The sequence below is a fragment of the Ambystoma mexicanum genome, chromosome 7q, assembly GCF_040938575.1.
Source record: "Ambystoma mexicanum isolate Mex_15411 chromosome 7q, UKY_AmexF1_1, whole genome shotgun sequence".
In the NCBI taxonomy this organism is placed as follows: Eukaryota; Metazoa; Chordata; class Amphibia; order Caudata; family Ambystomatidae; genus Ambystoma; species Ambystoma mexicanum.
Genome location: NC_090941.1, coordinates 1,127,488,783 through 1,127,514,932, shown reverse-complemented (window position 1 = coordinate 1,127,514,932; position 26,150 = coordinate 1,127,488,783). Strand labels below are relative to the sequence as shown.

Below are 26,150 nucleotides of genomic sequence, written 5' to 3'. Positions count from 1 at the left end.
CGAGGGAATGGAATCCGTGGGGAGAGGAGGGTGGAAAAAAGAAAAACATGGAGATAGAGAACCAGGAGAGTCTGTGGGGCCTACTTTCATTGCACCAGGCCTCAAACAAGTGTACAATGCAGTACCCATGTTAGCAGACCTGCAGATGAAGAAGGGTGATTCAAAGTACCACGCCCGGCCAGGCTCCTGCTTCCTGGGGCATCCAGCCAATCATGGGAGGGGTGGGGAGGGTGGGGGTAATGGGATGGTTGAGGGAGCTATGCGGAAGACAGCGAGAGGAACATGATTGGAAGGGGAGGGGAGGGAAAAAAGAAAACATTTAGACAGAGTCACAGGAGGGTCAGCAGGGCCTACTGACCCCACACCGGGCCTCGCACAAGTGTGCAGTGCGGGACCTGCATTAGTCAGAGCCTCATTTAATCAATATGTTTTCCTCAATGTAACAATTTACCTAAAGTTCTGCTTTCATCACATCCGTAAAAGTAAATATTCTAAATCAGTTTTACTGAATTATTGATTGCGCATGCTGTGGTACATTTATTTAACGTAAGGTATTGTAATGTAATGCAATGTAAAGTGGTTTTACATAGCACTCTTCTGCCATTTTCCGGTGGCCCATGCTGTGCACGGCATTCTGAAAAAAGAGGGGATGTTGATGGGATAGGAGGAGAAGCAGAAGCATCTGAAACATGAGTGCCACTCTGGTTCTATTGGTTTGGCAATTACATTTGGATATGTGTTTATCCGGGGGATGAGGGAGGGCCAAAGACATGCAGCTACAATACGCTGGCTGTGGACACTAATGCAGTGGCTGCATTAGGGCTTAACATGAGTCCTTCATCATAGCTTCATTTGTTTTGATGTGGTAAAGGATATGCATGAGGATGTCATTTAGGAGGGGCACCTGTGTGTTTATTGCAGAGATTTTGGAGACAATGATGTAGAGTTGGTAGAAGATTTTAGATTTAAATCTGGTGGTCTGGGAGAAGAGGAGACTAGACTCACAAGGGGTACACGTGGTATAGTAAATGAGTGCATTGGGCTCCATCAAAGAGAGTGATAATTGGGTGTCATCCAGGGATGTTTGTGGTAGTATTGGTTTGAATGCAATTAGTCTGTTCTCTAATAGACTTTGGTAGGCAAATTGAGTGTGGGTTAGATGTCCATTTTTATAACATGTGGGGTCAATTCCATTCATGTTGTGTGTAGCCCACCTGAAAAGAGTGCATTCTCGAATAGTGTGTTGTTGGTGAGATGCCCTTGTGTTTGCAGTATGTTCATATAGTTTAGGGGAGCTTTCGTTTGTGTCAAGGTTGTCATGAGATGGTGTATGCTGGTTGAGGTTTTGGTGCTGATCTCAAGCTGGTGTTAGCTGACTATTCAGGTTTTATTTCTTTTTGTAGTGGTGAGGGGATCCTCTTCTATGATAAGGGGTCTGGGCACAAAGTTAGAGTTATATTTGAAAGCAGAAGAACAAGGATAATCCATGTGGTTTCCGGTTGAAGTGGGCACTGTTAATACAGCATTGCTGCAGGAACAAAGACCTGCGATGGTCAGCAGTCAATGCATCTCTTTAAGTCCATGGAACAGGTAGTTTGCGATGATCATTGTTTTGAGGAGAAGCCTCCCTTTTTGGGGAGTCACTGGAGTCAGTGGTGATGTGTTTGTAATATCCCAGTCTTAGGAGTAATCCAGCTGTTCAATCGTGGACTCCTTGTAGGTATTTCATGTAGGTACTGACGTTAAATTTGGGGCATTCATCCCTTGTAAATCTTATACCCATTGGTTGCCTGCTGATGGATTGGAGAGAGAAATGTCTGGGAGACTTATATTTACATTGATTTTTATGAAATATAGCTCCAGTTCAGGGAAATTAGTTTGGTGCTATTTGTCAATATTAAATACATATTGTACTAATGTTTGTATAGGCAATGGGCATCCAATGGGGTGCTTTTATGTGACCATATGAAGAAAACAGTGCCAGTGCAATGGTCCCAGGATTAGAACTATTTGGTCAAATTAAGCCAAAAATTTGTTTGTGAAATTTCCTCCTCACACATTCTTAGAATTATTGTAATTGGGTATTTATAACACGCTTACTACCCAGAGGTCCCAAGACCTGTCCCCTTATACATTAGCATACAAAGGCACTCATTTAACTTACGGAATGGCACCTCTTTTTTTGCCTGTTAAGTTTACTGAAAAGAATATTGTTGTTGAGTTTGGAGTTTGGTTTCTCCAACACATTTTAGTGTGATTGGCCTAATTGCTGGCAAAATATTTCAATTGCTCTTGACAGCAGTGGTTGCTAGATGGTTTCAGTTACTACTATGATGTCTTACCATTTTATATTTAACAAATAAACATCCTTGGAATCTTACAGCTGATTCAAATCATCTGTTGTGCCTTGTATAGAGAAAGGACATTTGAACAGTGAAGTGCTTAATATCTTCAAATACATGTTTGGTAAATGCCTAACCTAAATGGGTTATTGGACAACTTTGAGTAACATTGGATGATGAGGAGACAAATTGTATTATGCGTTGTGCATTTTTGAAAGAATGCATACAGCACCTAGTTTGGGATATTGGAATTTAAAGTGTGTTCTTTCATCCTCATTGGGTAATGTTGATGCTGATGGAGCTTTTGTAGTTATACTTTTAATCTTATGAGATCATATCACAAGTACTAATTGCAATCTTGGTCTCATAGTTGCCCCAATGCTTCTGCTGTGTAGTCTTCCAGGTTCATTGATTGCGCACAAAGTATGCACGCTCAAGCAGGAGACAGCCGGCAGAATAAGTCATCTATTGGAAAAATGATAGACAGTCTCTCGCAAGACTGAATTTCTCAAAACTCAGAGAGATTTTGGAGACAATGATGTAGATCCTTCGGTCAGTGATACCTCTGTTTTGAGCTACAAAAAGTGATATGTCCACATTTCCATCTCAAGGACAGTATGTCCTGTCTGCTACAGCTAATTCACATTTTCATTGCTTCCCCGGTATGACCACCATTGATATTACTATTTTCTTGCCTATCCACTGCAGGTACCACACTCTGTCTGCAGTGACTCTTGTCCTCCTGGGTACAGAAAGGCTGCCAGAGAGGGGGAGCCAATCTGCTGCTTTGACTGCATTCCCTGTTCACAAGGAGAGATCAGCAACATCACTGGTGAGTTTCATTTTATAAGTGCCCGTTAAAATGATGTTGTCTGTAAAATAACTTTTACATCCGACATAGGGAGAATGACCAGTTGGACCTAACCCAATACCACTCAAGAAGAAACATGTGCCTGGGACTTTTGAGACAGAGGAAGGGGACTCTGCATAACTGACTCTTAGAAATACAATACATGGCTTACCCTATAGAAAACCCATAAGGTTAAAACATATTATTACCAACCTTCTTACTATTATGCAATATCAATTTTATACCACCTTGTACATGGTATGCTTCTGATAGGTCCCTCTAGTCAGAGAAAAATGTTTTCCTTCAGTATCATTGGATAGCTTATCTTGAGTATACAACAAGCCCACATTAGCATAGCTGGCATCCACAATTTTCTCTGATGCATGAAACTGATAGGCTTATTTTAGACTTGGCTGGACACAACTATGACAGTGCTCAATTCCAGCCAAGAACATTTTTATGCACTGATATCTAATCCTTATCTGATTGCTGAGGTCTTGCCAAGTTACTGCTTTATACTGTTGGAGTAATATATATATATTCTATATTATAGTTGCCAAAATAGTACAGCTGGTCTCTCAGAATAGTCTGCATTAAACACTCTGTGCCCTCTTCAATAATAATAAATGTATCTAAGCTTCCCTTATTTATCTGACCTTATCAGAATCTTTTCTACCTTTTCTGCCAATTTCCATGTTTATCCTGACAAAACTAATTATCTCACTGTGAGATGCTGCCAAGGACTGTCTCCAATGTATCAGTCTCTGTTGCTTGTCTGAAAACTCTTGGCATGGTTCATAGTCTTCCACACCTGGCTTAGGACTGGAAACCATTTTGCACTTGAGTATCCATTTTCAAATATATTTTGTATAACACTGTATTTTTCTCCAGGGAACTATTATTTATTTAATTAAGCATTTCTCACTTTGTATCATTTATCCATAATATATCCTTATACACTTATGGTATGGTGTGATATTTAAAGCACCCTTCATTTCCTAATCCACCCTTATCCAACTATGCGCAGTGCTGTGTGCACTTTTTACTTTTAATAAAGGCAATCTAATCATATCCTGATTTCTACAATGATGGAACCATCTGATATCCCTATCATGTTATGTATATTCAGTTTAGGGGGGAGGGGTTGGCACACCCTATACAGTTCCTTACCTCAAACAAACTAAAACTCAGGCAGTCAGGAAGTCCATGCTGTCCAAATCGAAGGTTCACCATCCTAGTCCAAACTCCTATTCTATAGTTACCACTTAAACATAAATCCTAATATACGAAAAGTTATTTCTATAGCCCAGGATAATGACTCGCTTCTCCTTGGTATGAGTCTCTCAAAGTGCAGAGTTCTCGACTTCTGGATATGTTCCACAGTTCACAATCAAAAAATGACAATGTTCCACAATACAACGGTGGGGCTAGAAGAATGACACCCTTCTCCTAGCTTTTTTCTTGTTTGAACTTAACTTGAACTACTTCAACAGTTCTTGGAGTTCCATCCAAGGGCTTCTTTTTCTCACCAGTTTCTTTACTTTCTCTGCTTTCTTTGCCTTGCCCAACTGGGACAAGTTAGAGACCTATCAAATGCGCTTTGGTTATTTGAAGTCATTGTTTCTTAGCACAGGGTTGAAATAAAGAATTCTCTTCTTCCTCGATTTCCGAAAGACATGTGTCCTGTTAGTTTCAGAGGGGCACTGACTCTTGGTGGGATCCGGTGTTGACGGAACAACCAAAAAAAGAAAGTCCCTCACGTCACTATCGTGTGTTGCAAAAGGCATCCCCTAGTTCAGGTGCCCAGCAGGCTTGCAGTTTACGGGCTGTATGCCGGGAGGATACTGTTCAAGCCAATGATGCTTTCAAAGGTCTCTGGGTCCAGGAATTGATAAATTTGAGGACAAGTTCCAATGGATTTTCGTCTTCATCATTTGGGGGAAAGGGTGGGAAAGGTTTTCTAGTGCCAGCCCTACATTCCAAGTAAGTCTCTTTATAATGTATTTTACTTTCCCCACTGTAATGTGTTATGACTCTGATTGCCTTTTCTTTGACTTCATAGATGTTTCAAGTTCACTTAGAGATCCCACAGCTCCCTCCTGGACTTTCTCCCATTCTCATTGCCTGGTCTTGGTGGGGAACATTTGACCGGTTCTGCCTAGGGTTGTTTCATTATCTTAAGTTTCTTTATTCTTCTTTCGTTGTGGACCGCTTGGTTTCACAGCCCTTGGCTATAGGAGGTTCGGATATTCTTTGCAGACCTGACTGCCAATGCTTCACCAGAGCCTGACCTGCTTTCAAGTTATCTGATGCTTCTGCCATCATGTGTGACATTCTCCTTTGGAGACCTATCACATAGTCAGTGACTCTCACAGGCTTGGGGGAAGGAGCACTCTCCAACCCCTCCTTAATCAAGGCCAATGGGCCTCTAACTGGATGGCCATAAAGAAGTTCAAGGGACTAAATCCAACTCCCTCCTGAGGGACTTTTCTATAAGCAAATAGAAGGCATGGCAGTAGAAGGTCCCACTTTCTCTTAAGGGGTTCCTCTAAAGCACCTATCATGCTCTTCATTTTACGGTTGAACCTCTCTACCAATCCATTTGTCTGAGGATGGTAGGAAGTTGAGAACTTGTAAGTTACTCCACAGTTTTTCCACATGGCCTGCATGTAGTGGGACATAAAATGACATCCCCTGTCAGAGATAACTTCCTTAGGAAAACCTGCCTGGTAAAAAAACCATGTAGGGCCTTAGCAACAGCCTGAGCTGTGACAGTTGTCATAAGTATTGCTTCAAGATACCTAGTAGCATGGTCTACTACAACCAGGATAAACCTGTTTCCTAAAGAGGTTGGAGGGTCTAAGGGACCAACTTATCTACATCAGACCCCAATTTAGGCCAGTAGAAATATAAAGAGAGCCTTTGCTTGGTCTTCTTAAATCTTAAGTGACCAGCCAAAGGTATCTCATGGGCTAACTGTAGGAACTGGAGTCTGCTTTCAAGAGGCACTACAAGTCTTCTGTAGTACACTGGGATAGACTCAGTCGGTTCACTGTAGAAGAGGCCATCTTCCTAGTACAACCTATGCTTCACTGGCTCTTGCCCATCCAGCTGGGAAGCTGCCTGTTGACGAATACCTTCAAGAGTAGGACACTCTTTGACCTCTGCTGAAGTTTGCCCTACAGGGTCCACCTTCTGCCAGTAAAGACAGCAGCTCAGGATGGTCTGCAGGATCCAGATCTCCAACAGGAGCAAAGTCCTCTTCTAGCTCTGATTCCTCAGCAGCTGATTCAACCACACAAGGTTGTTCCACACACTCGGCATCAGCTGGTGGATGAGTCAATGGTGTGACCTTGGACAGTCCTCTCTGGGATGTCCTTGTTGGTAGCACAGGAGTGCTGGCTTGTTTCTTCCTGGAGGTTTTAGCTTTCCCATTTTCCTCTTTCTTCTCAGAAATTGCAGTCATTAAGTCCTGTGGACTGGGAGTTATAGTTTCCTCTATAATCTCCTCTTGAGAGCCCCTTAAGGTACTCTCTTTGGCTTTCCTAGTCTGCTCCTGTTGCCTTTTTCTGGGAGGCCTGGGGGTGTTTGATACAACTCCAAAAGTTTTTAAGTCATTCCCCAACAGGACTCTCCCAGGTACTTCACTCTGCACATTTACAGGTATCTTGACAGTCATGTCATTGCACTGGATGAGAGCGGGTAACTGTGGAAGCATTTGGATAAGGCCTCCAGCAAGCTTAGTTAGGAATTTGGGTGCCTTAGCAACATCCTCTTCCTTGAAAAATGATTAATCAACTATAGTTATGCTGGCCCCAGTGTCTCTGATGGCAGGGGTCTCCTGACCATTCACAAGAACACTGTCTTTGTAATACTCTTTAGTATCATCTGGAATAGAGTTATACACATCTAAGTTCTGTTGTTCCCACAGAACCAAGGATACTAAGGAAACACTGACTGAGACTTTCTTGGGTTCCTCAGCCAGTAAGTGAAAGTTTCGACTTGCCATTGGTACTTCATCCACTGTGGAGAAGGCTAAGGAGACAGTGTGGACCCCTGAAGGTTTACCCTTACATCTGGGATCCCCTTTCACATGGTCAGTTGACCCACACGCATAACATTTACCAAATGTCTTTATGAATGTGGGTTCGTTCTGACCTCCTTCTGGTTTGTCACCAGGAGGTATACTAGCCTGATTTGGTTTCCCTTATGGCTTACCCTTGTTATGTTTGGGGGCCTCTTTTGGAGTGGAAGTATTAGAATTCTCTTTGGTATCTTTCTTGTGCTGCTTCCCCTCATCCTTCTTCTGAGTTACCCCAGAATCCTTGTGAGTAGCCCTGTTGGCAACCCATAAGTCAGCAGCCCTTGCTAAATTCTTTGGATCAATTTCCTTATAGTCAGTCAAGTGCTGTCTCAGCTCAGGAGAGCAAGCATCATAAATAGATTTTTCATACCTTCATAGGTTTTCACTCTGTAACCCTTAACCCATCCATCTAAGTTTTTCAAACATTCAGTCACCCAAGTGGCCCAAGCGGTGCCATCATGCTTTTTTAGGGTTCTAAACCTCTTAAGATACTGAGAAGGGGTATTCCCAAATCTAGCTATCAAAGCTAGCTACACAGTTTCATACTCCTTTCTGTCTATATCGCCCAACTCCATTACCACATCAGTTGCAACAGGGGGTAGCCTAGAAAAAAGCCAAGGCATCAACTGATTCCCTATAATGTCTTGAATCCCATGGTTATATTCAAAGGCAGCCAACCAACCCAAAATATCAAGCTTAACTTCATACATACTTACTGCATATTTGGGCATGCAAGGCCTCTTAGGACTGGAAGGCCTAGAGGACTCTGGTAGAGAACCAGTTTCAAGAGACAACTTTTTCATTTCAAGTGCATGATTCAATTCCAATTCTCTGAGTCTAAGCTCTTGATGCTTGCTTTCAGTTTGGGCCTGGATCCTTTTAAATTCTAACTCAAGTCTCAATTTTTCTAAAGATACTAATTCAGGACATGGGTTTGGACCTGATGTGGTCCCTGTCGTCAAACGTTGAGGTCTATGAGCAAGTAGAGGTTAGACAGGGCCTACATTCTGAGACTCTTCTGCCTCATCTAACTCATCCACAATATTAGAGCTGGGCTCTAACATATTATCATCCTCATCAACATTTTCCACATTTGCTGCAGGGGTTGGGGTTTCAGACCCACTCCTCAGACTTTGGTATTCTAACAACTTTTCTATCAATTCAACCTTTTTGCCTTTTACAGTGCGATTTCTAGCTTTACACATATCTCTCAATTGATCAACAGTTAAAGTCACTAGGGTCTCCTCTTTGTAGCTTTCCATATCAGTCATTGTTAGGGAGAATTCTCTCTTTAGGCTGAATTTCCTAACCTAGTGAGTCCCCCTGCAGCTTTGCTGGATTTCTGGAGTTTGTTTTTACCTCCTGCCAAGAGTGAGACTCTTTTTCTCCCACTCTTGGACATGATTTATGGTGTTCCTTTGACTGCTTATGTGTTTTATGGGCTATGGGGTTCTTTACTCCATAGGGTCTCATGTGTTTTTACAATGTGTGTTACACAGCACCTTCATTGCAGTAACACAGGGGTGTCATAGTGCCACCCCACCATAGACCCCATACCCTGGGACTGACTACTGTCTCCCAGGGCATGTAAAGTCACCATTGGCTTTACTAGTCCCAAATTATTAACAGAAACCAGTACAAACCATCATATTGTGGACGTACTGGTCGGGGCAATTCGATTGCCCCGGGGTCTATTAGTCGAGGGGGCACGTCTCCGTCCCCCCTGATCGAGTTTTGGCTGGGGCAGTGGAAACTACTTTTTATATTCGACCGCAAATATTTTCATATGGGATTTTCCCATTATTTGAGGCTACCAACCTTAATTATTTAATTGTCATAGCCCCGAACATACCGCCGGTTTATTTAATTAATATTAATTCTCCGGTTGGTATTTTTTGCCAAGACTCGATTCCAAAATGGTGTTTGTTTTCTCTTCTGTGACTCCAACCAAAGTCGAGCCCTTTGTTCCACTTTTTGGCGGGCTTCTCCACAGAAGCCTCCAAAAGTGGTGCCACTCTGTCTGGGTACCACAGGGGGCGTGGGAGGGGGTTTAGGCACCCTGGACTGAGTTACCTTGGTAACTCAAGTCGCACTCTTGTGTGATTGGCCCAAGTGGTGAGCCGGCCGGCTCACCACTTAGAATGTTTGAGTGACAGCTAGGCTGAGTGAATGGGGGTCTGCTGCATAAAAGCAGGGCTTTGGGGACTGGAACTTCAGAAGTCGCCACAGGACCTGAGAATCCGACAAGGGAGAAGCTGATCCGACCTACCACGACGACACCACCTGTGGACCCCTGCAGAACCGACTCACCACTTCCCAACGACAGAGAAGATCTCCCGGCTGGAGAGGCTTCTTCCCCTGACTGGTGGGCACAACCAGTTTACCTTCTTTTCTTTGCACCCCAGACCGGTTTGTTGTCGAACTGCCCTGCCAAGCACCCCGGCGGCCGGATAGCCACTCACCACTGAACTGCGAATCAACAGACCGCTCCTTGTACCTGAGAAACTCAGCGGCTGGTCTCTTCCCTGGCAGTGCAACGGACTCCTGTCTTCCTCCACGACGGGATCCTCTCTTCCCCCGGATGAAGCACTGACTTACACCCGCTGCCAGGAACAACTGCCCCCGCTGGAGCATTCTAACCACTTTAAGGTACCGTGTCCGCCAGGCCTCCCTTTCTAAAGATTGCAACAAGGTAATAATAACTCCTTAACCTTCTGGACTGGGCTGGCCGCCTTGACCCGCTAACTGGTCCCTTTCTTTGGTCCAACTCCTTTATGAACCATTACAAGAGTTTTGTGCACTGCAACCATGTGGCCTTGGACACATTTCGTTTCGATCCCCTTAAAGCGGATCCTGCCTTCTGACTCTGAATTCACAGTGTTACTTTGCCTTCCTCTCTTGCTGTGTTCGTGAAAAAGTGTTGGGATCTGTTTCAATTTGTTCTCTGCTTTTCTATCCCTTTTAAAACTAACTATTAGAGTGCCATCTACGTTAAGCGCTCACCGCTGTCTGAAAATAAGTGGGGCTTTACTAAAGACTTGTCTAATATTCTTTTAAGGGAGTGTATATCTTTTAGTGACCGTGTTTTTGAATTGCTTACTATTAGTGCCTGTGTGTTTTTCTAGATGTGGTTTTAAATAAATAATTATATCTCTTTTACACCAAGCCCTGGTCAGTGTTTACTTGTTCTATTGCGTTCTCTTGACCTATTGTGAATACTCTGTATACTGCCTAACTCTTCGTGAGGGAAGTCTGACTGCTCAGCCACAGCTACCAAGTGAATCTGTGTGGTGCAGACTGCTACCAAATGGGTTTACTGTCAAACATCTGTAGTCCTAAATCTTTTGCAGTGGTCCCAGAGGGAACTTCACAGGTTTCTGCCTAAGAGTCATGATAAAACAATTGCTTCTTTAGTGTTGCTTAGCCTTGCAAGGGTTATTCGAACAAAGGTAAAAGTAGCACTCTAAATGTAACAAGTATACTTTATCCTCACCACTGTATGCCAGTGTTAGGCAGAATCACATGCAGTACCCTTTGGGAACACTACATGCAATTAGGACTACAAGTGTAAGCATAATTTCACCTTTGGTACAAGCCTGTACTACACAGTAAAGTGGTAGCGATGGATGAGCAGCCAGACTTATCTCAAGAGTTTAAGTGAGCAGTAGAACAAGTTACACAAAGGACCAACAAATACAGTGATTCAAATATACACTTACTCAAGGTTTCTTGGTAAAAGAATATACATTTATTTACTCAGTTTCAAAACATTACACTAGCAAGAGCAGCTCAATATCACACACTAATAAACCACAAATAAACAATCGGTAAGTAAATTAATGTAAAGTTTAGCTCCCCTGAAGTGGGAGCAAAATGGCACTTCAGATACTTAACAAAGGGGTAAAAAGACAAGGTAATAAGAATAGACAGCCCAAATACATTCATAGGCAGGGCAATAAATTCAGTTAAATACAACCAGCAATTCTTCTCAATAGGCCTGGGACAAAGTCAATGGTTCAGAGTCTTTTGTATAGGATAGCACAGTTCTGGTAGATAGCGGTTAAGTCTTTGCCACGGAGAGTAGAAGACATTGGCTACGTGAAAAGTTTGATGAATGTTAAGGGAAAGACAAGCCTTCGTAGTTGAGGAAAGATTCACGCACTTTCTCGATGGCCGAAAAGATTTCTGGACCGCGTTTGCACAGTACCTTGTTAATGAAGAAGAGCTGCAGCTGAGGCAGTTGTTCCTGGCAGTTCGAGTAGATGTCGCTGTTCCTGTGCTTCGGTCGTGGGGACAAGAAGGAGGACACCGGGAGGTTCCTGCACTGCCCAGGGATGAGGCCAAAAGCTTTAGCAAGACATTGGTTTAAGGTGTGAGTGCCTTAAAGTCCACAAGCTGGTTTCCTTCCCTCTGGCTATCCGGTTTTCGACAGCACTCTGATGAAAATTCGACCAGATGGGAACGGTGTCCAGGTGGCTTGCGAGTTGGTTGTTCCCACCAAACTCAAGGGGAGAAGTTAACCTTGAAGGGCTTCTCTGACGATTGGAGTTTCCGGCAATTCGGACCTGCAGCAGGGCTTCACCGGTCATCAAGGAGTTGCAGCAGTCCTCTTCCTTCAGCTCGTCTTCGGTTCTTTCATTCCAGTGGTCGACTGTGCTTTCCAAGTCCTAGAAACGTGCTTTTAAACAGTTTCCCCCATTAATTCCAGCCTGGCTGTCACTCACAAAGCAGGGTGGCTGTTCTTGCTGGACAGCCAGCCAATCACGCCAGAGGGCATTCAGGTGTCCTAGGAGACTAAGCACAGGGAGTTTCGGGCAGCTCCCTCACATTCTGTCCACCCCAGACACCCTAGTGCCAGAGGAGGGCTTCATCACTGAAGCCTGCCAAAGGCCAATGAACAAAGGGACCAAACATGGTTTGGCGCGCAGAGACAAACACAAGAAGGACCTTTCCTAAAAGAAATGGCAAAAAAAGTCGACCGGAGTCTGTTTTTACAGATAGGTCTTGGGCACCATATTGAAAAACATGGCTGACCCAATTTTTAACTACCGTTGTTAGCGGTCGGGAAAAATCATGGCAGTTTCATCTAAACCACTGCCATCAGCCATTTAAAGTAGGAAAGGGTATCATTTGACTGTTACATGAGTGTTTTGACTCAGGGGAAGCTAGGTAACCCCTCCAGCACTCTATAGGAAGATAGTGTGTGCTGGGTCAGTAAATTTAAAGAGATTAGTAAAGTCAATTTAACTTTAAATGCTCTGGGAGACAGTAGTCAGTCCCAGAGAAGGTATTTAAACATTGGGGCGTCTGAAAGACACCCCTGTGCCACTGCACTGAAGGTGCTGTGTGACACACAGAAAAAGATGATGCCCATGGAGTTGTTTTAAAACTCCATAACCCGAGAACACAAAGGTAAAACACACATCGAAAATACATGAAAGAGTGGGAAAAAAGGCTCTCACTCTTCCCAGGTAGAAAAATAAAATCCTAGAAATCCAGCAAAGTTGCTGGGGGTCTTAAAATGTAAGGGAAATTAGCACAAATTGAGAATTCTCCCGAACAGCACCTCCCCTCGGCTTGCTGATGAATTATAAAGTGCTAGTCTCAGGTAGATGTTGTTTATGTCTTCAATGTAGAAAACAAAGCAGATTTGCTTTCACTGCCTCTTCATTGTAGCTATTTGTCATATCTATGGATATAGGGTTAATATACTGCCCTGCTCAAAACAAGATATGTTAGCAGTTTTTCGTGCATGCATGATATATGATGAAACTGTCTAGCTGGTTAGTGCTCTGCTATATTAAATGGTTACATAACTGAATGAATAAATGAATGTATGTTAATACAGAAACACACTTCTCACTATGTGTTGTGAAACTACTAAAAGCAGACGCCCTTGCTATGTAGCTGTTTTTCAATATAATGCTAATATAGGCCTCTAGGAGCCACTTTGAGCATTGAAGTGCTTTGAGTATACTTTTGCTGTTTTAAGCACTACTGTTGCCATTCTAAGTATTGCAATCTACACTGCCCTTGAACCTGTATCACACTACTTGCTCATTCGCTTCAAGGCACTACATTCAGCTCTGCCTGTTAAAGGCAATGCTAGTTCTGCTATTATGAAGGGATATTCTGAAATGAGATGGTGTCTCACCTGTAGCTCTTACCCCCGCCGGGCAGAGTGGGATGAAATACCATGAAACCGGTGTCACACACTAACTCCATGCTTGAGTCACATAAACGAGTTCCATTAACCCTTGCATGGACATTCCATCAAGGTATGGTAGGATCCTGTGTGACCCCAACAGTTGCGGGTGGAGTAGTGACATCATGATTACTGCCAACTCAAGGGGGATTCTTTGACAAGTCATAACCAGGGGGACGATGCCTCTGAATATGCCATATGCAGGGTAATATGCAGATTATGTAGTGGCATTGACTTGTGATTTCCAGATGTGCTGCCTGGGTGACGAAGGTAAGAGGAGGTCCTGAAGACAGGGATGGGTCCATGGGACCCATCAGTATTGGTGGGGTTTAGGCAATGATGACTGGCAAACATCGAATGAGCCAATCACCAACAGGCTTGTGCTCGCCAAGGCCATCCGGTATTGTAGATGTAACTGTGTATAATGATCACAATGACTAAAAAGGGAATCATCAGACACATGAAGGCCGATGCTGCAGCTATTCAGAGTGAGTGCAGCCAGGTAAATATTAGAAAGGGTCACTGATTAGGCCAGGGTCTGGAGAGTGCTGCAGCAAGTTGAGTTTATTTGGGGCAGATAGGAGTCTATATTGACCTAGTGGATGTGGTCAGTAAGAAACAAGACACACCAATGTCATAGCTACAGCTCCCACAAGCTTCCATGCTTTTAGTGAGCTACGTAGAAGGTACTTATTGCTGTATGTGTGTGTCTACTGTTCTGTAGTGTGTCCCTATTACCATGCCTGAATCCTCACAGGGCGTCAGAATGTTGCTCATTATTGGACAGGGTTAATCATTGTAAGTTGTAATGAAGACAAGGGCAGTTTGTCATATTTTGCAGACACATATATAGGGCCGGCTTGGAAAGATGTCCCTGGAGCAAAACAGGGGAAGCCGCGGTTAGCTTATTTGTCTAACTCACAGAGCCTACATTAGAGCTCTTTCGTTGCTGCCTGGAGTATTTCTGAGGTGCTCGTAAGCAAATCTTTCTGACTCCGATTGGCACATGTCCATCGCAGAGATGCCCATGACAGCTCCAGATTGGCTTCAGTGTCAAGGAAGCTAGAGGCAATCTGTGAGTCTCAGGGCATCTCCTGATATGCTCGAGTGCAAATCTGTGTGACTCCAATCCATAGAACCTAGGAGAACTAAAATAAAATATGTGTCACAGTGCAGTACGAGGAATTTAGGAGGTGTAGTGTCGGTGCAGACTGCAGTGGAGGCTAAAAAGGGTGGTCCATCAAATCAAATGCTGCAGACAAGTCCAGCAGAAGACAGGGCACAGGATAGGTCCTGATGCTTGGCCTCTATAATATACTTGATGGTGGCTTCTGTGCTGCTGTGGGGGCAGAAGACAGGGCACAAGATAGGTCCTGATCCTTGGCCTCTATAAAATGCTTGATGGTGGCTTCTGTGCTGCTGCGGAGGCAGAAGACAGGGCACAGGATAGGTCCTGATCCTTGGCCTCTATAATATACTTGATGGTGGCTTCTGTGCTGCTGCGGGGTCAGAAGACAGGGCACAGGATAGGTCCTGATGCTTGGCCTCTATAATATACTTGATGATGGCTTCTGTGCTGCTGCGGGGGCAGAAGACAGGGCACATGATAGGTCCTGATGCTTGGCCTCTATAATATACTTGATGGTAGCTTCTGTGCTGCTGCGGGGGCAGAAGACAGGGCACAGGATAGGTCCTGATGCTTGGCCTCTATAATATACTTAATGGTGGCTTCTGTGCTGCTGCGGGGCAGAAGACAGGGCACAGGATAGGTCCTGATGCTTTGCCTCTATAATATACTTGATGGTGGCTTCTGTGCTGCTGCGGGGGCAGAAGACAGGGCACAGGATAGGTCCTGATGCTTGACCTCTATAATATACTTGATGGTGGCTTCTGTGCTGCTGCTGGGGCAGAAGACAGGGCACAGGATAGGTCCTGATGCTTGGCCTCTATAATATACTTGATGGTGGCTTCTGTGCTGCTGCAGGGGCAGAAGACAGGGCACAGGATAGGTCCTGATGCTTGACCTCTATAATATACTTGAAGGTGGCTTCTGTGCTGCTGCAGGAGGAGAAGACAGGGCACAGGATAGGTCCTGATGCTTGGCCTCTATAGCAGAAGACAGGGCACAGGATAGGTCCTGATGCTTGACCTCTATAATATACTTGATGGTGGCTTCTGTGCTGCTGCGGGGGTAGAAGACAGGGAACAGGATAGGTCCTGATGCTTGGCCTCTATAATATACTTGATGGTGGCTTCTGTGCTGCTGCGGGGGCAGAGGACAGGGCACAGGATAGGTCCTGATGCTTGACCTCTATAATATACTTGATGGTGGCTTCTGTGCTGCTGCCGGGGCAGAAGACAGGGCACAGGAAATGTCCTGATCCTTGGCCTCTATAATCTTCTTGAATTTGGTGTAACTTGAAGTCAGGAAATCCCATTTAAAAATAAGTTTGCTTCTAAAAAACTCAAGAAGCAATCAGAACAGGTTGTTTAGCAGATTGAACAAGGATAACAAGGATAAAACACAAATTAGATGCAGGGACAGAGCTTTTTACTGCAAGGCCAAAGCACAAATGAGCTCTTGAACACAATTAAGTGTCTGCTGAGCTAATGTAGTCTAAAACAAAACAATACAGCAACTCGCACTTAAGATTACATTTGATTAGTAATCTAAGAGGTATTTAAAGGGCATAATACTGGCATCAAGTGGAGCGAACATGATCCGGTCGCGTTTTAACACTCCATGCTGGGATGTTAGCATCACACTCTGCATCGTCCACAAGACTTTCTGGGCCATGGATCTGACTACCTTAAACTCTCTCTTCCTAAGTATCTTCTCCTTATAGCCCTCTGCTCGTCTACTTACAATTATCTGCAGGTGAGTCACTTCTCCAAGCAGAGACTGGGTAGTAGATCTCTCTCCTCTGCAATTGCCTCCCTATAGAATGGCCTCCCTGCCCCTCTCCGTCTTGAGCCACATCTTCTTAAATTCTAGAAGCTCCTCAAGACCTTCCTTGTCTCCTTTTCCTTCACTCTGCCTCTCCTTTGCTAATCGTCCCTTCCTCCTGAACCGTTGTGCTGCTGGGTGTTCCTCTGAGTCATACAGGACACCAGGCCCCCCTGTCTAGTCCCACTGCACTTGCTTGCTGACCCTCCTGCACTGCCGCCTGGCCTGCCCTGCACTACTTGGGTGTTATTCCCCTCGAAGGGCCCAGCCCTGCTTGCACTTAAGTCAGGGACCTGCTGCCCAGGGTGCACTTCTGCCTGTATCCCTCCCCTGCACTTCTTGTCTGTGTACTTGCACAATCGAAATGATGCTAGGCCTGGTAAGATTGTTTGTCTTGTTGTCCCTTGCCTGGTTGCGTCTTGAAACACTTGTGTCTAGGCGCATTATAAATGATATATCAATCGATCATAGAAAAGCAGTGCCAAGAGCTTTCACCTTCAAAGAGACACAAGGAAGCATTTAAGAATCCCACGCTGATTACCATGCACACTAACATTAGTATAGAGACAAAAGTAGCAATTTGACATTTTATTTGGATGTCCCATAAACTAGATTATGGGCCTCATTCCGAGATTGGAGTTAGCCATGGCGCTATTAGCGCCATGGCTGCCTCCAATACCGGGTCCGGGTCCGGGTCCGGGTCCGGGTCCGGGTCTGGGTCCGGGTCAGGTCTGGTTGGATGGGGACTTACCGGGAGTCCCCATTCAACCAGCATCGACTATATGTGTGTAAACTACCCAACTGCATTACAATAGTGGCGCCTAGCTCGATTCTCACCATATAGCTGATATTGCGATTTGGCTTGCACATTTGACCATTACATTATTCAATTCAGTGACCATTACAGTATTGCAAGGCATGATTTGCAATGTATACCATGATCTTATCTCCAACACGCTATCCCGAGGGCCCAATCTACGATCAGTAATTGAACTAACAGCATTTCCTTTCTGCTTACATACCGGCATATGTGTAACTCCCCCTAGCCGATTATACCTTACTTAGCCTTACTTTTGTTGATTTCTAAAACTGATGGCACTATCATTCAATACCCCAGACATTTACTATTGTTGACTGTAGGCCTACAACATACGTAATAGATTTGTCTACATCTAGTTATTCACGATTGACTAGATCTATCAATTGCCAACACATTTAGCGGGATATTTACTGTGTTACCCTCACCACATTGTACAGTGTAACGTTATAAGTACACAGCCTCAGCACTAAACTAAATACCATTCTGTCACATAGTACTGTGCTATACTATTGTGCCATAGTGTTATGCTGTGCCATACTTGACCCTAGGTACTATGCACACTACCGTGGTAAATATAGGCTCCTTAGGCACCCTATTTACAATAGGTTTATTAACTTGCCTGTCCAGACTAGCTACCCCTCGACCACCTCTTCTTCACACTACATTTATTATGGAAACGTCTTCGACTATTCTACCCACAGTACCCTCTCCTAACAATCTGGCTCATGGACAATCATTAAGTAAATTGAACCTCCCCCAGGGACCACCCAACCTCAATAGTCCCTGTAATATTGCCACCAGAAACCTTAGGCTCTGCTCTCGACTGGCCAAAATATTTGAACCTCCTGCCAGTTCCACAACTATCATAGACAACCAGAGAAAAAGCCTATCTAATAGACAAAATACCACTACAACTCATCCTTTCATACCTCACATAAAAGTCCAAAAATCTAAGCACCACTCTGGTTCACAGGTCGCAAGAGCTACTTCCATTACCCTATCCCCCCCTCCCTAATCAGCTCTGAATCAGGCTTTAAGGGGGCCTTAATCAATGCAAGATCCTTAGTCATGCACAGAACGGAGATAGCTGACCTGATTGTACCAGAAAATTATGACTTCCTGGCCATCACTGAATCCTGGCTTCATGCTGCAGCAGGTCCCGGCATCACGTTAGCAGTCCCAGACAAGTATACTATTCTGAGAGCAGGCAGAGATGAGTCAAGAGGAGGAGGCATAGCCTTTATTGGTAAATCTAACCTATTTATGAGATTAGTCCCTTCCTTACACATCAAATCCTGTAAATCCCTCTCAGTCAAAATACCTACCCTCAACTCCCATACCCTCAACATTAATCTTATTTATAGACCGCCAGGTCATATAGGCTCGTTTGATAAAGATATTTCCACCATACTTTCTAAAAATCTAAAAAGTACCTCACAAGTCCTGTTGCTGGGGGATTTCAATCTGGGTTTAAATGACCCTAAAGACCAACAAGCAACTACTGTGGCCAAGACCTTGGCAGAACTTGGCTTCACCCAGAGATTGACCTCACAAACTCATAACAAAGGGAGAATACTTGACTGGGTGGCAGATTATAATTGTAATGCTTGATTACCTCCATCGCCCCTCAAGTCTGGACAGGCCACTACCATCTGTCATTTATCTTGGCTTCCAATAGACCTACCACTAAGTTGACTTTATCCTCTCCACCCATACTAACCAGAAACAAAAGGAATATCATGCTAGATAAACTTTCACCCCATATCCTACCCACCCTTAATTCATTACCTGACATCATGGAACCTAATTCGTTAGTTGATGAATTTAACACAATTATGACTACTACTCTTGACGCCATTGCCGCCCTTAAATTGAGAAACAGCAAGCCCAAAAGCCACTTTAACTCCTGGTTAACCAAACACTTAAAAGATCTGGGAAAAGAGAAGAGAAAATGTGAATCTGCTTGGAGGTTACTACCCTCTACTGATAACAAAACTAACCTAATCAATATATCATCTCAATATATGAAAGCCATTCTCCTGCCGAAACAAGAAGCATATAACAATAGAATCCTGCAAGCCAATTCCAGAATAAAGGAATTATTTGTAATCTTAAAAGAATTAGAAACACCAATCCAAGAACAAGACAGTTGTGTAAAGATAAAACTTGGTGTTCCAATATTCAGCATGCTCTAGTCAATAAGGTCTCCACCCTCCAGGATAAGATTACACTAAAGAAAGCCTCCTTAACATCCACAACCTCACCTAACATTACTCCCATGCCCCCCACCTCTGCTCACAAACATCTACCCCATTTCAGCTTCTCCAATATTTCCATTCTCGAGGTCGAGAAGGTTGTACTTTCTCTCAAACCGTCGAATTGCCTGGGTGACCAATGTCCAGCACAACTAATTAAGGATGCTGTAAGAGACCTACCACCTTTCATTTCAAAACTTGTTGATGCCTCTTTCTCTTCAGGCACTATCCCAAGCAACGTCAAAGAGTCCTGGGTACTCCCTCTCCTTAAGAATCAAACATTAGACCCAACCATACCGACTAATTACAAGCCCATCACAACAGTGCCATTTCTCCTTAAAATTCTAGACAAGGTGTCTAGGTGTCTCCAAATCCAGAAGTTACTGGAACTTAACCATCTTCTAGGAGCCCGCCAATCAGGTTTTCGGCCACAACATGGCACGGAAACAGCATTAATTGATCTCAAGACCCAAATCGATGAAGTCAGAGACGAGGGAAAATCAGCATTGCTTCCCCTTATGGACCTCTCGGCTGCATTTGACCTGGTGTACCACAAGGTCTTATGTAGTCACCTGGATTTTGCAGCTCATTTTTCCAAAGAAGCCATAGTCTGGATACAATCATTCCTTAGTAACAGGACTATGAGAGTGTTCTCTCCTTCAGCTACTGCAGACCCCATCCCCATTACATGTGGGATGCCTCAGGGCACGTGTGTCTCACCGACTTTGTATAACATTTTTACCAAGCCCCTTTTTGATGATCTGGACCATATTGGTATCACCTACACTAACTATGCAGATGATACCCAGATTCTCCTACCACTTGCTGGGGATTATGATAAGGTTTTGACTTGGTAAACAGTTTACAGCATCATTCAGGCATGGAGGGATTCCCATGGTCTCTGCCTGAATGATGACAAAACTGTGCTCATTATCCTAGGCACCACCTCCCATCTCAAAAGATTAGACCCTAAATACACCTCCTTCATCATCGATGGGAACCCGATTAAAGTCGCCAATGAAGTAAAAACCCTAGGTTTTTACCTTGATTCTACTCTTACACTTACTAAACAACTCAATATACTAGCCTCGTCTACCGCTTATATATGTAAACTAATCAGAGCGGGCAAACCTTTCCTTTCTACGAACAGCTCCATTATCCTGGCCAGAGCGATTATCCTGTCCAAATTGGACTACTGTAACTCCCTATACATTGGTGCCAATAAATACCTTATCAAGAGAATACAAACCCTCCAGAACAATGCCCGAGAACTGCTCTAGGTATAGCAAGGAAAGAGCTTATCTCAGAGTTGAGGAGACAACACAACTGGCTATCGACTAGTGACAAAATCCAACTGAAAACGACCTCACTCACTCTGAAATGCTTAAATAATGGGGCGCCTTATTACCTGATAGAAAGAATCAACAGAAAATCCAAAAGCAGGCTCACTAGAGCAGTCAATACCAATTGTCTTTCTGTGCCAAGATTCAAATTATCCAAAGTCGGGGGTAGCAGCTTCCCAGTTAAGACAGCCCAGCTGTGGAACTCCTTGCCACCCCCATTGCGAGCCGACCAAACATTCATTAACTTGAGACAGAATCTCATTAACTGGCTTAAAGACAATGACCATTAATTTTCCTGCCGCCCATCTCACCCTTAGTGCAAATAGTTGCATAGTGCCATCTATTTATGCCTCCTGTTGTACATTGTTATTTCCATGATTATATAACTCATTATATATGCCATCCTGTACATTTGTATATTATATCTGTATATCGTGACTTGTACTTACTTTTCCTGCATATTATGGATATTGTGTCTGTACTTCTAGATCTCTATCTTATATGCCACTCTGTAACCTAAGCTGGAAGTCTTCTTGTACCCTCTGCGCCCTGATACCCTCGGGTCTGGCGTGCATTATAAATAAACAAACAAACAAATAAAGCGTGCAGCATCCACCACCCTCAGTTCTACTTCACACAAACCACATCTGATGTGGGTTCCTGGCGACTGCATATTCCTGCCCTGTACAACTGTGATATGCACCCCACTGTTGGGGCAGTTGCTGCCATATGCGATATCCGGTATCTTTTCTCCCATCTGACTTACTCTGTGATGTACCGAAGTTTCTTATGATCAAGATACTTACCTGCTGAATATTCCTCCTTTTGTCATTGGCCTCCCACACTTCAAGATACTTCATATTACTCTATTGTATTCTCCTAACCCTGTACCGTAACTGTGACAGTGAGTTTGAGGCCATCTGTGTAATCTTATACCGAAAACCTGAATGGAATAGAGGAAACACTGTGTGCAACTTAGTATTGGTGCAATGTGTTATTTGAGAAACGTGCAACATTTCTAACCACTTGTTATGACTATATGTAGACATCTTCAATGTTCAGTTTATCTATACAACCATTGAATTGCTCTCTTTTTTAGATGCAGTGAAATGCTTAAAATGTTTTGAAAACCAATGGTCAAATGAGAGACATGATGAATGCACCCAGAAGGATATTGAGTTCCTGACGTTTCATGAGCCACTGGGTCTGACACTTGCCATCTCTGCCACCACAATGACATTTCTCACTGCTTCTCTCCTCTGTGTGTTCATCAAGTTTGGAGACACTCCTATTGTAAAAGCCAACAACCGTGAACTCAGTTACCTCCTGCTCCTGTCCCTGATGCTCTGTTTCCTCTGCTCATTCCTATTCATCGGAAGTCCAAAGAAGGTCACATGTGTGCTCCGACAAACAGTGTTTGGAATTGTTTTTACTGTCAGTGTCTCTTGTATTCTGGCAAAAACTGTGATTGTTGTTATTGCCTTCCAGGCTACAGATCCTAACAGCCCAGCAAGGAGGTGGCTGGGATCAAAGACTCCGATCAGTATCGTTTTTTTCTGCACGTTGTTGCAAGTTCTTGTTTTTGTTGTATGGTTATTAAATTCTCCACCATTTCCAGAACTAAACATGACATCTTATAAGGAGAAGATAATCTTTGAGTGTAACGAAGGAGACGCCATCTTCTTCTACTGCATGCTGGGATACATGGGCCTCCTCGCCACCGTCAGCTTCATCGTGGCCTTTCTCTCCAGGAATCTCCCTGGAAGCTTCAACGAGGCCAAGCTGATCACCTTCAGTATGCTGGTGTTTGTCAGTGTCTGGATCTCCTTCATCCCAGCGTACCTGAGCACGCGGGGGAAGTACATGGTGGCCGTGGAGGTGTTTGCCATCCTGTGCTCCAGCGCTGGACTGCTTGGCTGTATATTCATTCCAAAATGCTATATCATTCTGGTGAGGCCAGAAAGGAACACCAAGCAACATTTAGTGGGAAAATCACAATTTGGCAGTAAGAAAAAAGAATGATGATCATAGTGACTATTGTTAGATATGTCAACAGAGACAAATGATTCCTGAAATTGATGTCTTTTTTTTGATGGCTCACAATACTGGCAACAAATAAAGCTTCATTAATCATTCTATGGAATTGAAAATTGCAGTAGATACAAATACTGTTCATCATACGAATAGTCAGAAATGTTGAACAGGAGAGACAAAGATACAGAAGACAGAGAGAGAAAGAGAAATAGAACGGAATGGTTAAAATATCACTACACGTGTGAAGCCTATCTCTCTGCCACAGCTAACCTCTTTGTGTCCAGGCCTGCATCCATTCTCATGTTGTGCTGTTCTCGAAGTAGTCACCTTAATACCACTGATGACGAGCTCCATTCCTTGAGCAAGTGAGCGCTGGGAGAGAGCCAGGCACTACTTTCATTATTTCAACATTGTGCTTTATCCAATGAATATTGGCTATCGCCATATTAAGGTACTGGAGTGCATCGCTCGTTCTCCCAAAGCATGTCTCACTTCATCAGGATTAGCTGTGGAGGACCTTCATGTGGCCATCTGGAAGCAGGTAGACTGAGCCGGCCCCCGAACGAAGACCCACAGCTAAAACCCTGGCTTACCCTGTCCGGGTCTGGCTGGGCCTCCTATCTCCTCTCCGGCCTGTACCTCGCTCTGCCAGCTGGTATCACTACCATCTGATCACCGGTAAACCAGTCACCTCTCAGATGCATAATATCACCTTACACCCCAGCCTCAGTGGTCCCTCTGCATACTGATCTCCCCCAGCCCTCACTAGTCCGGCTGTGAGTTCCTCCAACCTTGGCTACTCCCTCACTGTCCATCTGGCATTTCCACCAACTCCATCCCCCACCTTGCTTATGATTGCATCCTTCCCTGCTGATGGCACCGCCTCCATACTTTAGCTCTTGACTCTCCTTACACCTGGCCAAGAAGCTGGGTAGTCCCGACCCATACCTCTTTCCTGAAGGCCACTCTTTGTGTATCCACAGCCTCCTCCAATCTGCTCCCCCTCAATCTTACTCGCTGTATTTTCATTCTGTGCAGTGCCTTTTAACAGACTTAACAGATTGCCTGCCTCAGAAAATGCATGCCTTTTTGCCACTTCATGTATTTTCAAATCTAGCTGTGATGACACATCCTCCATTTTCATCACTGTCTGCTGCCTCCTGGACTTATGCTTCTCAAATCTGCTGTGTTCATTCCTAGTAGCTCTATCACACACTACTGCATGCTACCTCTACTTGTTTTAATTTGTGGGATCCCCTTAGCTCCAGGCCTACCCTTTTGAGCACATCTCTATGGAGATTCACCTGTACAGATGTGTCTGTCCACTGTTAGGCCTCTCTGCCTCAACTGTTTCTCATGCTGTTCTTCTCCTACTGGTCTCTGCGTCCCTATATTCAGGACCCTTTTATTATTCTGTGTTGCCTCTGTAACCTCGGCCATACCTATTATTCCCTCTCACTGCGCAATCCCTGTGTACCAAACTCTCACAAATTACTTTTGCCTCTTCTCCCTCATCTAACATGTTATTTTCCTGTATGTTCCGAATCTTGATGTGATCCAGGCACCGCCTGAATCCTGATCCCTGCTGTGTCTCAAACTTGCGCAGTGATTATTTTCTGCTGCACTCTTAGTGCATTGATTGATTGTTGCACTTAGAGGTGCCTCTAAACTTGCACATTGTTTGTTGGTTTTCTGCTGCATTTTTAGTGCTCCGATGGATTGTTGCACTTAGAAGTGCCTCTAAACGTGCACATTGTTTGTTGGTTTTCTGCTGCATTTTTAGTGCTCTGATGGATTGTTGCACTTAGAAGTGCCTCTACACTTGCACATGTTTGGCTACAGCTGTATTTAGTGTTCACTCAGACCAGTACCTGATATTCTGGTTCCTTGAGCATCTCCTGTCAAAGCACCTCCTTCATCTGTGCCTGCTCGGCGGCTAGGCCACCTGGTGAGACATTTGTACACTGTGCAGCTTCCCTATCTATCTCTGTCCCCTATGCTATCTGCATGGTGCTCTCTATCTCCCCTATCTACTGTAACTACTTCTCTATCACCTATCCTATCCCTCCCTTGAAGTTTGGAAGAAAGAAGCTAGAAAAAGACCCCTTGGCCTCCAAACCTGGCCTAACTATTACTGATACCTACATCAATGCTACTTCCAGGCAGACTATCACCAACATCCTCTTCTCTGTCTCCTCCCCAGAACTTTGGACTCCCCACATGCTCTATACTCTCTTCCCTTTCTCCTCTTCACGCATTAATAGTGGCACCAGATGGGAAGCACTCTTGACCTACTTGTCATTCTCTAGATGCATCATTAACGTCTATCACAACAGCACTGTCATGGCCCAAGGCTCTCAAGCTACTCTTCTCCTTATCAACCAGCGCCTGCCCTCTCTAACTCCCCCCACTCCTGTTACTCCCCCCTCCTCCTCTCTAACCTCACCACCACTTCCGATGGGTGTACTATGCTCCTGTACCCCTCCTCAGAAAACTTCAAAGGTGGTAACCAACTTCACTTAGCCACTCTGAATGCTTGTTCTGCTGTCAAACACTCCTTTGACATCTGTCTCCTTCTTGAAGACTTTGACCTCAATATCCTCGCCCTTACCAAGACGTGGTTCGATGCCAGCTCTATCACTGCTCTCAACACTCTCCATCCTGATGGCTACAAACTCATCTCCAAACCCAGGCCCAACCGGCCGGGAGGTGGAGTGACTCTGATCTTCCCTGAGTGGGCCCCTGCTTCTATCATACCTACTAAATCCTACATCTCCTTTGAATGCCTTGTATGCAGGCTCAGGGACTCCCCTACTCTCTCACTCGCCATCGCTACCATCTACAGGCCCCCTGACCCTATCCCTCTTTTGCTCTTTGAATGGGCCAACCTCACCTCCTCCCTCTTAACCTCTAGTTCCAAATTCCCCCTCCTTGGGGACTTCAATATCTACCTCGACTCTCCTGATCCAGGCATTCATGGTTCCGTGACCTCTGTGAGTCCTTCTCTCTTCGTATTCCTCCTTCTGACCCGACCCACCTAGCCAGTCATACTCTTGATGCCTTCATCTCTGTCGACATGCCTATCTCTAACCTGCTCACCGCCCCTCTCTCCTGGTCAGACCACTCCCTCCTCTAATCCCACTTGGGGACCCTTGGCCCTCTGTCTGAGCTGCTGCACCGCACTGTCAATCTCTTTCTCCGTCATTCGACCGATGAAGCGAGTGTCAGTCGCTGCTTTTGCCTCCACTTGCATCCCAGCCCTTTTTCTGA

At 44.5% G+C, this 26,150-nt stretch overlaps 1 protein-coding gene across 1 annotated transcript in view; it reads left to right on the top strand.

Annotated features, from left to right (window-relative positions):
- The window catches only part of LOC138528218 (extracellular calcium-sensing receptor-like), a 181,295-nt gene extending 158,427 nt beyond the window's left edge, over positions 1–22,868 (top strand). Inside the window, exons 5-6 of the mRNA XM_069639674.1 lie at positions 3,051–3,174; positions 21,946–22,868. Of these exons, the coding sequence (XP_069495775.1) occupies positions 3,051–3,174; positions 21,946–22,868 (1,047 nt within the window). The remainder of the gene's footprint in view (positions 1–3,050; positions 3,175–21,945) is intronic.
- Positions 22,869–26,150: the final 3,282 nt, after the last annotated feature.